This window comes from Muntiacus reevesi, chromosome 10, assembly GCF_963930625.1.
Source record: "Muntiacus reevesi chromosome 10, mMunRee1.1, whole genome shotgun sequence".
In the NCBI taxonomy this organism is placed as follows: domain Eukaryota; kingdom Metazoa; phylum Chordata; class Mammalia; order Artiodactyla; family Cervidae; genus Muntiacus; species Muntiacus reevesi.
This window is the reverse complement of record NC_089258.1, coordinates 36,984,338-37,000,489: the sequence shown is the minus strand read 5'-3', so window position 1 is coordinate 37,000,489 and position 16,152 is coordinate 36,984,338. Positions and strand designations below refer to the sequence as shown.

The window sequence follows — 16,152 nt, the reverse complement described above, 5'->3', positions numbered from 1 at the left end:
GACCTCGCCACTCCGTTGCTTAAAAAAAAATAAGTCTCCGATCCTTAATGCCTAAAGACTAATCAGGCCTTTTGCAATATGGTTCTGACCTATGTTACCATCTTATTCTCCTCGAGGTCCAGTGGCCATTCCCAGTCTGAGAGAGAGCGGGCCTGCAGCTCTCCTGGGAATGCCGGCGCTGGGAGGCCTTAGCTCATACATTTGCCACCTTGTGTGTTCTCAAGCAAGTCTGTCTCCTGAGCCTCTGCTTTTTCATCTGTGCTCTGGGTATAATCATCTCACCAGTAGAGGAGCTTGAGCATCCGTAACGCTAAGACAAGGTAGGGAATGCTAAAGCTCTAAGACAAGCTAGAAAATGCTAACGTTCCTGAAGTGAGGGTTGAGATGAAGTATCCTGGGGATTCAGAGGGTAAAGCAGTTCTTTCTGGCTGAGGCTGCAGATGGGGAAGCCCCCGAGGAGTTCGCCACGGAGAGTATGTTGGGGGTAGCCATGAAGCCTGCCTGGTATGTCCGCTTACAGATGTGGAGGTCAGGAATAGCCACGAGGGCGACCTTTCGGGCAGAGGAAATCCCGGAGCATTGAATGGGAACAGTGAGGTCCCACGTGCTCGAAGGCTTGACCTGGTGCCTGCCCCACGGTGGGCGCTCGGTCGGGTTGGTGGCACTGATGGGGGGAGCACGCGTTTGGAGAAGGAGGTCTCAAAGGCATCCCTTTTGAGGTTTAAGTGATTGATGAACCGTCCAACTGCAGGGCTTCCCAGCTTACTTGGTGGGGAGGGGCCTTGTTTCCAGCTGTGCCTTATTTATGGTAAAAGATGGGTTGAGAACACTGAAGGAGATGGAGTAAAGCCTGGGAGGTCGTTCAGGGTGTGTTGACACTATCACGGTGAAAGGCATTCGTGATGGGGACATAGGATGGAGAGAAAGAACGTTTGGAGAAAGAAACTTTTTGTAGATCGAGCTATCAGGAGTCACGATTTCTTAGCAGCTTTGGGGAGTGCTGGCTGCATGTTCTGCCTCCAAAGCCCATTTCAGGATGTTCTGTGGTCTCGGGCAAGTCAGTTTCACTCCCTGAGCCTGTTTCCTCATCTGTAGCACTAAGGGTTTGGACTGTTTTCTTACAGTCCCTCCAGTTGATGCATAGTCTGAAGCCTGGAAGAAGACATCCCAGAGCGCTTGAAGGCCCAGCCCCTTTGCTGATTAGCTGTCACTCAGCGAGTGGCCAGGAGAACCTGCAGTGGATCGTCAGGCCTCAGCCACTCGGGGGCCAGCTGCTGGGACCAGACACCAGTGGTGGGAAGGAGAGGACATTACTGGGGAGAATATGCATGTTCACAGCTCCGGGGATTAAAGGCCCGTGTTCTTATCACCGCCGAACAGAGTATTATAAATCCAGTCTTAGAATACCAAATCCTTTTGCGGCTGGGCCTTTGTGAGGGAATATTAAAAAGGCCGAAGACAGAAATAATCAGTTTCCGAATGACACATTGTCAAATAAAGCATTTCTCACATTATCCTTTTCTTTCCCTTTCTCCGGCTCCTTCTCCCGTGCCTGAATATTTTAACAGGAAAAATAGATTAAAATGGGGCCAGGCTCTATGGAGTTCTGAGTTTGACTTTTCAGAAGGCTCTGTCAGTGGGGCGGTTTTGAGGGTGCTCTGAATGTTTCACCTCTGTGTGTTTTCCGGTCTTTGATGTCATGTATGTAAGCAAACCATCTGGAGGCCTGAGCACTGGGGTAAAGACAGAGCCTCAAGGGGGGGCCGTACCAAGTCTGATAAGGTGTCCTCTGGATGCAGAAGTCAGAGCTGGTTCCGGGGCTGTCAGATTTACATTCCTCTGGCGAAGTCAGGGCAAGATTTTAGGCTTCTGGGTGTTCATTAAGCTCCTTCCTGGGCCAAGCTCTACATTTTAGGCTGGATAAATGAAAGCTTAGAAGCTCCAGTGGGAAAATGGTCAACCAGACTGTTAGACTGTGGCACTAGAGCCAGATAAGTGACAGCCATGAGATTTGAGCAGCAGGAGGGCATAACCTCATCCCAGCTTGCAGAGGCAAAGACGCTCCCCGAGGAGGTAATGGCCAAGCCAAGATGGCTGGGAGCGTTGAGATGAGCAGATGAAGATGAGTGTATCCGTTTCCCAGGCTGACATAGCTAATCACCACACACTGGGTTTGGGGGGAGGTGCTTAAATCAATGGGAATTTATTCTCTTGGGGTTCAGGAGGCCAGAAGCCCCAGATCAAGATGTCAGTGGGGTCTGCTCATTTGGAGGGTCTGAGGGAGAATCTGAGAATCTGTCCCATGCCTCCCAGGAGCTTCCGATGGTTGCTAGCAATCTTTGGTTTTCCTTAGCTCATAAGGGCATCCAGCCAGTCTCTATCTCCGTCGCTATACAGCTGTGTGTGTGTCCCTTCCTTCCTTTTTAAAAACTTTTTATTTGATATTAGAATATACCCAGTTAAGAATGTTGTGATGATAGTTTCAGATGCACAGCAGAGTGAGTCAGCCGACCTACACGTGGATCCACTCTCTCCCAAACTCCCTTCCCATCCAGATTGCGGCATGACATTGAGCAGGGTCCCCTGTGCTATTCAATTGGTCCCTGCTCCTTCCTTCCTATAAGAACACCAGTCCCTGGGTTTGGGGCCCACCCAGTCCAGTATGCCCTCATCTCAATTAATCACAAATGCAAAGACCGTATTTCCAAGTAAAATCGCCTTCTGCAGTTCTGGGTGGGAACCGCTACAGGGAATGAGTGACTGAGAGCTCTGGGCTGAGGCAGAAGCCCTTGGAGAAGCTCTCAGAGCATCACAGTCTGGGGGGACATGAACCACAGCGTGCAACCCCTGGACTGGGTATGAGGGAGGATGTGTGGGGAGGGGAGGCTTGAGAAGGAAGCAGAGACCTAGACACGAAGGGACTTGGGCGCCAGACTGGGGATGTGGATTATTCTGAGAGCAGGAGGGAGCAGAGTCAGGGGAGGGGAAGGGTATGAAAGCGTTGGATGTGGGATGGAGGACTCGAGAAACAGAAGGACTGAGGCTGGTGTTTATCCGTGGAGCCAGACCTTTTATCCTAATCTTTTATTGTCTTGTTTCATCCTTAGCCTTACTTAACCGTTCACGTTGGGACCAACCACATTTTGTAGGTGAGCCTGTTGTAGCTCAAGGAGGTAGACCGTCTTAGTCAGCTTGTCATGGCCAAGGGCAAGCAGGGACAGGGACCCCCACAAGCCTGAATGCCCCAGCGATGCCTGGTTACCCCATCACATCAGTTTGCCCTTGACATCACCCACCCTCACCCTTGCCTGGCTCCACAGAGAAAGCTGAGACCCAGTGTCAGTAACAGAAGAAGAGAAGTGGGCAGATCCTGCTCTAGGGAGGCTTCTGGTAGGGAACGTTCCAGAACAAATGGGAACACACACTCCTTCTCCCATCTCGTTCCCTCTTCCTGCCTGGCAGTTTAGTGAAATCTTCAGCCCCATAAGAAGAAGGTAAAAGTCATGCCCTGAGGTTTGTGCTGCTTGCAGTCTCGCAGAAACTGACCCCCAACCAACAGACTGGGATGTTTATTTCTGCAACTCGCTGCCACTTCTCCAATCTTGTTGGTCTCAAGCTTCCCTAGAGGAAACACACTGTCCAAATCGGATTTGGCATCGAGTTGTCCCTGAGGCCACCAGGACCTCAGCTTGCCATCCCCTCGAGCCTTGCATTCCTCTTAACTTGCTTTCTAAAAATTCACAGCCTTCTCCTTACGTCCTCCCCTCTCTCCTGGGCTCCCTGCTCGCCCTGCAGCGTTTTCTCCACTGCTGGGGTCTGTGTTTGGTCTTGGCAGGCAGACTCGGAGGCTGGACACTCTGGCCCTGCTCCCCTTTCCAGCGACAGCTCCTGCTTTTGTGTGCATGCCCTGAAGGAAGACGGCCGGGAAGTGGGGGCCCAGGCCCTCAGGAGTGGAGCAGCGCAGCAGCCTGAACCGGTCCGCGTGGATGCAGGTCATGGTTTCTCCCTGACCTTGAGTTCCTCTTCTGCTTTCTTCGGTGGGATCTCCCACTAGGACAGAAGTGGCCACATGCTTCTCCTGCAGCCCTTCGCTTGTGCCCAGTACCCTTCGGTTTGCAAGGCCGTCACACCACTGTCCAGATTTCATTTACCGACAACCTTGGGGTCGCCGGGAATGCGTATCGTGGGTTTCCACGGGCTAGGCCCTGAGCACTGCACTTTACATCCACGAACTCACCTGGAACCTCCCTGGATCAGGACACTTTTTACAGTTTTGTGAATGAGAAAATTGTGGTTCAGAGACCTTCAGCCCTTTGTCTGAGATTGCCCAGTTTTTATGTGATAGCGTGAGATTGTAAAGAAATCTTTCTGATCCCCAGTCTTTGGCCCTAACTGGGTGCTGTACTATTCCAAATAGTACCAAGTCCATTTTATAGATGAGTGAACTGGAGGGCATCGAGGAAATTCGAGATCACACAGTGAGTGAACAAGGAAACTCAAGATCACACAAGTGAACTTGAATTCAGAACCTTTTCCTGCCTGCTCTGAGCCTCACCCACCACTCCTTTAGGGTCTAGGAAGGTAGGGCTGGTCAGCGGTGCTAGAAACATCACCTGAGCTGCTTCTGTGTCTTGGGTGAGCCCCCGGAGCCCTTTAGAAGCCCAGCCTGGGGGGTGTCTGTTTCAGCGGGTCAATGGCACTGTGAGTGCCTGGAATTCTCTTTGGCCCCAGTTTTCACAGTGAAATCCTGATCTATAATGGAAGCCATGTGGCCACTGGATGAGCTGAGAGCTTAGCTGGTGGGAGCAAAGGTCAGGACAGGCTGGGGAATGAGGGGCAGGGAGTCTGCAGCCCAGTAAGAGGGTTAGAGCCACTGGCTTGGGGTCACATCAAGTGAGTCGGCAGATCATGAAGTTAAAGGTCCCAAGCTCAGCTTCCATCAAAGTGGAGTGGGGGGGGGGTCCTCTCTCTGCTGCCTCCTCCTGGGGGTTCTCTGTGCTGGGGAATCTGTGTCTGAAGTTGCCCAGGTAAGTTGAGGAAGCAGAAGTGAGGCTGATTACACCTTGAGCACCTGGCCCTTCCCATCCCAAGCAGAACTGTGAATCCATGATGAAGTTCAGCCACATGAACCGCGTCAACAGCCTCCTGTCTTTGGGCCTCTCACCTCACATAACACAGGACACGGATGCCTAACATGCACAGGTGTAGAGGTAAATGACAGAGCGTATCAAAGTGGTCAGCTTCCCTGGTGGCTCAGACGGTAAGCCGTCTGCCTGCAGTGCGGGAGACCTGGGTTTGATCCCTGGATCGAGAAGATCCCCTGGAGAAGGAAAGGGCATCCCACCCCAGTACTCTTGCCTGGAAAATCCCACGGACAGAGGAGCCTGGTAGGTTGCAGTCCGTGGGGGTTGCAAAGAGTCAGACATAACTGAGCGATTTCACTTTCACTTTTCACTTTCATTGAAGTGTTTGGTCTAGACTGGGAAGGGTTTGGGAATCCAAGACAAGTTTTGCAGAATAAGCATCTTGGGGCAGAGGTAATATCGTGTGTTACTTGTTTAGTTGTGTCTGACTCTTTGCAGCTCCATGGACTGTAGCCCGCCAGGCTCCTCTGTCTGTGGAATTCTCCAGGCAAGAATACTGAAGTGGATAGCCATTCTCTCCTTCAGGGGATCTTCCCAACCCAGGGATCGAACCTGGGTCTCCCACATTGCAGGCAGATTCTTTGCTGTCTGAGTCAGCAAGGAAGCCCTCAGGGGCAAAAGGTCGATCATTCATTCATTCATTTATTCATTCAGCATTACATATGCACTTGCTGAATGGTGTTGACAATAGCAGTAGCTGTGAGTAGTTACATGTGCCCCACACAACACTAAATATTCTATCGGCATCTCACTTAGCCTCACAATGATCCACTGAGGTGCTACTGAATACTGCCTTCATATAACCCATGAGGAAGACAAGGCTCTGAAAGGTAGTGACCCAGTCAAGGCCATGCAGCCTCTAAGTAGGAGAACCTGGAGTAAAACTATGTTACTCTGAGGTCAGCTCTTGGCCTCCATGCATAATACAGGAGTTCCCGAGGCGCTTTATGAGCTGATCCAGCACTGCATGGGTGACATGGGAGGGTTGTTGGGATTTGGTGGGAGAAGAGAATCAATATCATGTGATACGGTAGTTGCCTGTGGACAGGGTGGTTAGGCCTCGTCTTTCCCTGGTCAGTTTTGGTCCTGGGTCTGAGAACAGGGCCATACACCCATAACTGGAGTGGGCAGAGTGGGGATGAAGGGCTCTGGGAGCAGGGAAGGTCTGCAGGGAAGGTTACAGAGAACGAAACAGCCAAAGATGAGACGGGATGAATCAGGCAACCATGGAGCAAAATTAAAGTCTTCACTGGAGAGGCTGCCTTGAGGTGTGCCCACTGAATCCTGAATTTGAAAATGGCATTTCCCCTTCCCTTCGTTCCCTTTTTCTTTGTGCACCCTCACCATCTTTCTCACTTTTCCTTTCCTCCCCTTTGGGCTGTAGCATCATTGTTCTGTCCAGTAGCCACTGGCTATGCAGTGAGGAGCTGGGTTCAAATTCCTGCTTCACCACATTTTGGCCTTTTATTCCCAGCTGGACCTATGATCAAAGCCTGTGTGACTTTAGGCAAGTTACTTAACCTCTCTGAACCACCTTTTCCTCATTTTCACTTATGCAACGGAACCTATAATCCCTTATCACAGAGGACTGTCTTGCAGATTAAACAAAAATAACATTAAAAATAGTAATGGGAGGGTCTTCTGTTTTTTTGTATCAAGTGATAGGGTTCTTCTTGCCTCCTTTTTCTCTTCACTCATCTTTCTTATCATCTCTTCCCTCCACACTCCACAAAAAACTGACAATACCACATCACACGTGACTTCTAGACCTGGAGCAGTCTCTATTATATGTTCTGTGGAGGAAAAAAGGGTGTGTTCTTATTTTTCTAGGTCTCCAGTGGTGCTACACACACACATTTTATGTACACTTGACAGATTGCACCCACCCACACACATAAATACATATAGTTATAGCTTTGTTCAGTTTGTATATTTACTTCTGAGTTCTGACATCCAGAGAAGCCTTCCTGGGGATCCCAGAGTAACTCATTGCCAGAGTCAAAACAAGGCTGCCAGCCATGCCTGCAGCCCTGGCCACCTCCGAGCCCACTCCCCACCCACTCCCCACGGAGGTGATGAATTCTAGCTGAGAGAGCTGAAGGACCTGAAAAAAAAGATCATCATTTTCAGTCAACAGGGTGGCTGCATCATTTTAGTAAATGATGTTCTTTTTGGCCTAAACAGGTATCCTTAGCAGCAGCCATCTCCCCACCAAGATAATCTGTTCAGAGTTAGTTAACATCTGTCATCTTTGCTAGATGTTATACAAGTGGTTTTCAGAAATTGCCCTTGCCTTTAATAAGTCAAGGCAGAACAATCCGCCAATGGGTATGGTCGAAAGAATACAGGTTTTAAAGCTAAAAAGCCACACACACATACACACACACACACACACACCAAGGCTCAGGGCTTCTCTGCTACACAGCATCTGAGCTTCAGTCTCTTGATTTCTTTGCCCCTCTCCTCCTAGCCACAGGCATGGTCCTCCCCAGCTCTTGGGGTTCCAGAGCAGGGACTCCACATGGTGGCCTGGAATCTCCCAGGCAGAAAGCCCAGTATATAAAGAAGTGAAGCAGCTCTCCGAGGGGCTACCCCTGCTCCATGGAGATGCTTCTGGCGCAGAGTGAAGGAAGGCAGGTGAGGAGAATACAGATCGTCCCCCTCGGCCTTTGACAGGTGCTGTGGGGGCGTAGGGGGGCTTTAGAAACACTGCTGCCCTGGAGGAGCTCACGCAGCAGAGTATTTCATGAGTCTCATGAATCATGTAAGGTCCGTTCGTAAACACTTTACCTATTTCAATTTAATGTATGGTATGCAGACTCAACCAAATATTTACCAGTTGGATGTGTTAGAGAAAAATAAACGGCAGGGTTCCTTCAACTCCTGATGAAAGGAGCCCTAGAAGAGCCCCCCCCTGTTCGTTCATTCATTCAAACAAATATTTATGAAGCGCCTATTTTGTCACAGGGAATCAACATAAAAAGGCCAGTGTTTCTGAAAATAAAAGTATAGATGATACAGAAATTGTCTGACTTGTGTATTCCCAGCAGGATGGAAGAAGGACTGCTGTCCTTGAGCCCTCAGTGATTCTTTCTAGAGACGAGGAAGCAAGGCTGAGAGGGTGTTATCAAATGTCCTGCGGTCACTCAGCTGGCCAGAGGCAGAGTCGGGGCTCAGACACGAGATGTGAAGCCCCCAGGCTAGCATTTAGCGGTGTGCATCTCTCCGACATGGCCATCACGCAGCTCATTTGTTCCTCGTGGCGACTCCCTGAAGAAGGAAGGGCAGGGGTTCTTTGACCGTTATGCATGTGCAAAGCAAGGCTCAGAGAGGTGAAGCAGTTTCTCCAAGGTCACACAGCTCATTGGTGAGAAAGCCGGGTTTGGAAACGGTGTCACTCCGCTGGCTCCGGAGGCCCCGAGAGCCAGGCCCAGGGATCGTGGGCTGCGCGCGGCGGCCGGCGGCCCCGCGCGGGCCTCCAGCCCCAGGAGCAGCGGCCCACTCGCGCCTCCTTCTCCCCTCCGCTCCAGGGTGGCCTCATCGCCCTGCTGCTGCTGCTGCTGGTGTTCACGGCGGCGCTGTACGCGCAGCGGCGCTGGCAGAAGCGGCGCCGCGCGCCCCAGAAGAGCGCCAGCACGGAAGCCACGCACGAGATCCACTACATCCCGTCCGTGCTGCTGGGCCCGCCGGCGCGCGAGGGCTTCCGCTCCTCCCGGCTGCAGGCGCATAGCTCGGTCATCGGCGTGCCCATCCGCGAGACGCCCATCCTGGACGACTACGACTGCGAGGAGGACGACGAGCTGCCCCGGCGCGCCAACCACGTCTCCCGCGAGGACGAGTTCGGCAGCCAGGTGACCCACAGCCTGGACAGCCTGGGCCGGCCGGGGGAAGAGAAGGGTGACTTCGAGAAGAAAGGTGAGTCTTGCCTGTTGCATCCCACCTCCGGGGCAGGGGGTGGGGGTGGCGTTTTGGGGAGCTGGGGAGAGGCGCAGGAGCTGGGTGGTCGCGGAACACAGGAAGTGTTTTCTGGGATGAGCCATTTTTGATTTATGGCCAACTTCTGTTGGGTGTTCAGAGTTCCTCTCTTCTTGATTCTTTGGTGGTGGTGGGCGGGGGGAGGGAGGGGTGGGAAACTGTATTCTTGGAATTGGAGTTTGGAATTAGAGCATCAGAACCTACGTAGTCCAGCATCGTTTAGTGTTTCTTGATTGCCTCCCTGGATGGCCTTTTCACTACTCAGGAGAGAGCTCATCTCACTTCCAGACCCTACTGTTGGAAGGTTTTTCCTTAGACTGACTTGCAGTCTGTTTCTCTGGCTCTCCACATCAGAAGCTGAATCTGAAATTCCCTTCTCCAAGACAGCTCTTGGGAAATATGACAGCAGGGAGAAAAAAGGCACCCAGTAAGTTTTAGAGATCAATGTCAATAAATAATCACAGTTGCTTCTGCCACTCTGATGTGACATATTTCCAGACATTTCACCATTCTGGTCACTTTCCTTTAGATGGAGATTCTGATTTTTCTTGTCTTGGAGTGTAACACCAGCAGTGACACTCTCTTCCTCAAGGTGGGAATGCGCCTGTGCTGAGCAAAATGCAATTTTCACCTCCTTTTTGCCAGCTGTTTTGCTTCTGTTCATGCAGGTTGAGCTCACATTTGTTTTTTTGCAGCTGTTGCTGACTTGTGGTTGACTTTTTGATGACTTAAAACCTCTCAGTATTTTTCATATATGCTATTGCAAAGACCCATTCTCATTGTTCTCTTGGAGGACAGTTGATTATTTGGACCTGCATACAGGATGTGTGTGTGTTTGTCTTTATTCAGTGTCTATGCCTCCAGTTTGTTTATAGATGAGATTCAGCTATTTTTCCTTTAGGTAAATGCTACAGAATCACTGTTCTGGCTCCCCCCCCCCCCCCATATTGTCTTTATGACCCTGGTGATGGTGATGTATTCAAGGTTTGGCCCAGAGGCCCTAGTGTTAGAACTACTCCTGTTTGTGAGCCAAGAGGAATCATCATCATTGCTTGGACCAGTCCTGAGCTGTGAACTTAACATTCTTTCCTCCTGCACCCACGGTCCTTCCTCTCAGATCCATCTTTCCATGATGCTCAGTGGAAAAATAGGAACTTTAGGAATTTCTTTAAAAGGAGACATTTTTGTCAAGCTTAGAAACCCAGGGAGGGAAAAGAGTGGTACAGTAAGTAAGAGGACAGTTTTGGAGTTGTTTGGACCTAGAAAAATGGGAATTCAATCCTCTAAGTCTCAGATTCCTCATTGGAGGATTTTTTGAAGGACTAAATATAAAAATCAATGTGTACCAAGTACCTAACACGAGGCCTAGGATATGGTCCATGTTGAATCCCTGAGAGCCGTATCTGTAGACCCCAGGCCCTTGGTCTTCGCCGGGTTCCTAAGATTCTCGCTAAGCCAGCTCCCTCCTGCCCGCCTGGCTCCCGCTAAGTGCCAGCCACCACTCTGCTCAGTGCCCTGGAATGTCTACCTCATTTCCCTTCTCTGCCGTGATCTCTTCTGTCTTTGAACTGTTGGTTTACTGACAGTCTCCTCAATTCTTCACTTTCTCAAACATTATTTATCGTTTTTTCATGTGACTTTTCGTCTTAGAACAAGAGCAGTCTGCATTGGTTTCATTCTTCACACCGCTGCCTAGCACAGTGCCTCTTGTGTAAAGAATGTCCAGTGAGTGTCAGACAAGAGCGATGGCCCTGGAGAGAGAGGCTATTCAGGAGCTATGCTGTCAGGTCGGAGCATCCTGCTTCTCTTCTCTAAAATAGAAAGTCACTTGCATATGACAGAAAGCACCATCCCATTTTCCTACATGTGGACTTTTGCAGCCTAATTTATTAAGCCCTACTGTGTTTATATGGAAAATGGGTGAATTAGCAACCAGTTTGCCCATCTCATGGGCTTCCCTGATAGCTCAGATGGTTAATAATCTGCCTGTAATGCAGGAGACCGGGGTTCGATCCCTGGGTCAGGAAGATGCCTGAAGAAGGGAGTGGCTACCCACTCCAGTATTCTTGCCTGGAGAATTCCACGGATAGAGGAGCCTGGTGGGCTACAACCCATGCGGTCCCCTAAGAGTTGGACACAACTGAGTGACTGACTTCTTCTTCTGCCTGTCTCATAGTTTTGCTCTGGGGCTTAATTAATAAATGCACTGCAAACCCTGAAGAAATTTCCCTAGAGTGGGGTTTGTTTTTCATACTACAGTCTTCCCCAGCCTGGCCGAGAGGAGAGGTCTACAGCCTCCTTCAGTTACTGGAGTGGGTTGTGATTCCTTTGAGCTTATCACTTACCGCTGTTCAATAATAATCAGTTTCTCTGTCTCCTACTCTAGATGTGGCGACTTTTTTTTAAATTCTTTTTTTTATTGAGGTATTCTTGCATCAGTTCCAGGTATACAATGATTCAGTATTTGTCTGTATTGAGAAATGTTCACCACAATGTCTAGTTAACATCCATGGCCTCACAGCGTGACAGTATTTTTCCTGTGATGAGAACTTGACTCTCTTAGCAACTTTCAAACATACAGTAGAGTATTATTAACTCTAGTCATCATAGTGGACATCCCAGCCCCGTGACTTATTTTATAAACTTGGAGATTTTTGAAAGCAAGGGCAGTTTCACTAGTGTCCGGCACAGTGACTGATGCCTCATGGTTGCTCTGAAAATGCCTGTTGGCTGAATGATTCGGTCAATCGAATAAATCCAAGTGCTGGCTAGAGCCCCAAATTCTGAGTTCCAGACCTCGAGTTATCTCACTGTCCTCAAACCTGGGGACTCTAGAAACCAAAATGTTGACGGAGGCCATTCTGGTCAATGAGCAAACCCTAGCTGTGAGCAGTCGCTGGTTGACCGTGAACATGGAGTCTGTTATACAAAGTGGAGTAAAGTCAGAAAGAGGAAAACAAATGCAGTATACTAAAGCATGCATATGGGATCTAGGAAGATGGTGTTGATGAACCTGTTTGCAGGGAAGGAATGGAGACACAGAGGTAGAGAATGGACTTTTGGACCCAGCAGAAGAAAGAGAGGGTGGGACAAATGGGGAAAATAGCACCAACAAATCAGTTCAGTCACTCAGTCGTGTTTGACTCTTTGCGACCCCATGGACTACAGCACGCCAGGCTTCCCTGTCCATCATCAACTCCCGGAGCTTGCCGAAACTCGTGTCCATCGAGTCGGTGATGCCATCCAACCATCTCATCCTCTGTCATCTCATCCAGCCACCTCATCCTCATCCTCTATTTAGAGATGTATCTTGGGTAAAACACATAGCTGGTGAGAAGTCGCTGACAACACTGGGAGCCAGTCTGGAACTCTGTGATGGACCAGAGGGGTGGGAGGGGGGAACGTCAGGGAGACTCAAAAGGAAGGGAGCGTGTGTATAATTATGGCTGATTCATGCTGTGGTAGTGGGGGAAACAAAATATTGTAAAAATTTCTTTAAAAAGAAATTACAATAAGCCTCCTGGGAAATGGAAGCTGAAGCTTGAACAGTCCTGGTTCTCTCCAGGGCATGGCAGAGTCCAGGTAAGAACCCGAACCTCTTGGCCAGAGAGCACCCCTGCTTTCGATAGCTGTCGTGCTCACAGTGGCCTACATGACATCATGGTGATAGCCCATTTCACGGGGGGTTGGGGCCTTCCAGGTCTTGTGTTCCTTAAAGGGGATCCACAGGCTTGCCCTTTCAGTTGCTGGACGTTTCAGTTATTCATGTGCGCAAAGCATGGGATCCTGATTCTTGAATGACAGAGACTGCACAGGGGACTGAATCCAGAGGATACAGGAGACTCACTCCTGAGCGAGGGGAGATGCTCTGATCTCCTCTCCTCGTTGGGTCCTCTAGAGTCTGCACACTCTCAGCTTTGCACGGCAACACGTCTTAAAGATAACCTCGTCCCTTGAGCTTTCTTTCAAGCAGAACTCTATCTAAACGATAACAAAACCTGACTCTTATTTTCTGAAATCAACTTCAGATGAGACACATACAAGAGAAATCGAAAGAGAACGAGTGGTGAATGCATGAGAAATAAGACCCAGTCCTTGCAAGGCAGCCTGGCGGGGTGGGGATGAGCAGGTGGGCTTGGGGCCCTGCTCTTGTTTGCATTGGTTGCATGGTCCTGGCAAACCTCTTCGCCACCTGCAAACTCATGCCTTCATCTCACCCATTTTTATCTGACCACATTATTCCTCTGACTTTGCTTTAAAACGAATTACAGTCTGGAATAAAACCAAGTACTTCATTTAATACTCTACCCAGCTGCCCTTAGATCCGATAAGGGTGAGGAAGGAAGACCCCTGGGCAAGAAGGGAGTAGGAGAAGTATTTTTCCTGGGTCCAGGCAGGATACTGGTCACCCCGTCTCGTGGGAGGATGGTGGCTAGGGGCTGTGGTTGCAGTGCTGTGGCCTCTGAGCTCCGGGACCTCCTGGTCTGGACAGAAGAGGGACAGTTCTGCTGGCAGATTGTGGAACATACAGCAGCAGCTCAGGCTGAATATGCTTCCTGTTGCCTTGGGTGGTCCTTGGAGAGACTCATTAGATTCTTTATGGGGGAACCTGGGAACAACTATGTATTATGTCCAGAGCGGACAGGTATCAGAAGCTGGGCAAGCCCTATAAAAGTCATCCCCAAAGACTTTGCAATTATATTGCCAAGGGCTAGCCCCACCTACACTTCTCACACTTAAAATTTGTCTGTAGATTCAAACTCCTTCATCATACTTGAGCACCCCCTGTTATCTGCAGCTTGGACCTTCAGGTAATAGGGGGGGTAACCTGGAGGCAGAGGGAGAAACTTTCTTTATCAAGAGAGAAAGCCTGGATTCTGATACCCCAAGAGCACGATATTGAGCGGGCTGACTTTCAGCCAATACAGACCCACGTGGATGTACCCTTTGTTAAACACTGAAATTCTTCTGTGCCAGTCATTAAGAAGCTTGCTGCCCTGAATGTCCCACTGCCTGGCCATCACCGCTCCCACCCTTCCAAGGACCCTCCTGACGTCCGTGCCATCCAGGAACAGGTCGGCTTTAGACTGCTTCTCCAGGATTATGGCTGGCAGCTCGTCTTGCTCGTTAATTCCTGTCCCTTAGACATTCTTAGGTATTGCGAGCATCACCCTTGATATCACCTTAGCCAGTTGCTGGGAATTTAATCATGTCAATATGTGACTACTCAGCATTGCGTTGGGTCCATAACAGAAACTTGATACATTTTAATTCCAATTCTCCTTATCCGTGGTTAAATTTATGTTTCCCTTTCCTGAATATTATGCATGGGAGCTCAAGGAAATTAAAATAACAGATTTATCACTTTATCAAGGGACAGGGTAGCGGATGGCTGAATGGATATTGGGTTTTCTTAATTTTGTTTTATTATCGTGAAAGAAATGCATACTATTTGTAATAGAAGGAGGTGGGTGGAGGGAAGGAGTGAGAGAAGGAAAGGGAGAGAGAAATAAAGAAGACAGGGAGTGAGGGAGGAAGGAAGAGGTCTGAATTGCATAAAACAAGAACTAAAAACCCTTCCATTGTCTTGCTACCCCATCCCACTAACGGGACCCAAAGGCTAATCTTTGAGAATAGTTTGATTTATAATCTTCTAGCGTATTTTCCAGCATACCTCCATATGGAATGTATGTGTTTTATGAATATGATATAGATAAGATATATGCATTTTGCACCCAGATATACAGTAATAGGGCTATCTCAGCCATGTATATCATTTTGCAGCAGTTTCATAGATTACCGAACAATGTTAAGTATCTTTCTGTGTCAACCCTGCACGCCTATCTTCTTTTGGAAAGCTCTATAAGATTCCAGGATTGGAACACACCAATCACACCAGCATTTGCTCTGCTTTTCATTTTTACTGACCATTATCTCAATTTGCTGCACTCACAATGAGTCAGTATACATCCTTGCACACACACACACAAACATACATATTTTTGCAAAATTTAAGGCTATTTCTATAAAACAGATGCCTAAAAGCAGAATCTCTGTATTAAAGGATACATATTACACACTTGTAATTACAGTTACACCTTTACAATTTGGGGAAGTAGCACCACAAATATTCACTTTAGAATTTGTTTTGTTCTCTCAAGGGGCCTGTACATCTTCTATATGAATCTGCACAAACCACCCACTGCCCCCTCACCTTGACTATTCGTATACTATTCATGGACCTTTCTGGGCTTTATATATATGTGTGTGTGTATATATATATGAATGATAGTTGCCTTCATTTTAAATATGCAATTTTCACTTTTGATTTTCTTTTCTGATTGGTCCAAATTCTTTTCTTTGTCAGAAGTCAGTCTTCATGGTTACCCGAACAATGATTCTTAGGTGAGGTGATGTCAAATAAAGGATTTGCTTTGCTGTCCCACTTCAGTTCAGGACCTAAAATAGGAAAAATTAAAAAAAAAAGAAATGGCATCAAATACAAGCAGTGGTCCACGTTTGATATATGGGGAGGGATCACGGTCTCTCTGACATGGACAAGTAGGCTAAAAGTTACGTTGCCCAGACTTACAGATCAGCAAGTTTCAGGTAAACAGGACCCTTGTTGAGAGAGGGGAGTAGGTGGGACCTTCTGAGTCCCTGTAGGAGTCCAGCTGCTGTCTTATACATTATCTCATTGAGCTATTTGTCATGAACCCCGAGGGGAAGGCGGATGAAAGAGTTGAATAGGAAGCCATTGCTACTCCTGCTGCTGATAAAGATGACAGCTAACCTCCACTTGTGATAACCACTGTCTGGGAACTTTCTAGGAATTCTATCATTTACACCTCTCAACAACCGTAAGAGTTATGCAGTGATATTGCCTCACCTTACGGAGCAGGGGACTGAGGCTGAGAAGGGTTAAATGATATGTCTGAAGTCACACAGGGGAAGGTGGCTGAGCCAGGTCAAAACTCTGGCGCGTGAGCAATCATGCTAAGGGATCGAACCGGGATGCGAACACTGAATTGTA

At 48.7% G+C, this 16,152-nt stretch overlaps 1 protein-coding gene across 1 annotated transcript in view; it reads left to right on the top strand.

The window, feature by feature from the left end:
* The window catches only part of ASTN2 (astrotactin 2), a 984,610-nt gene that overhangs the window by 214,298 nt on the left and 754,160 nt on the right, over positions 1-16,152 (top strand). Inside the window, exon 3 of the mRNA XM_065946624.1 lies at positions 8,675-9,059. Coding sequence (XP_065802696.1) covers positions 8,675-9,059 — 385 coding nt within the window. The remainder of the gene's footprint in view (positions 1-8,674; positions 9,060-16,152) is intronic.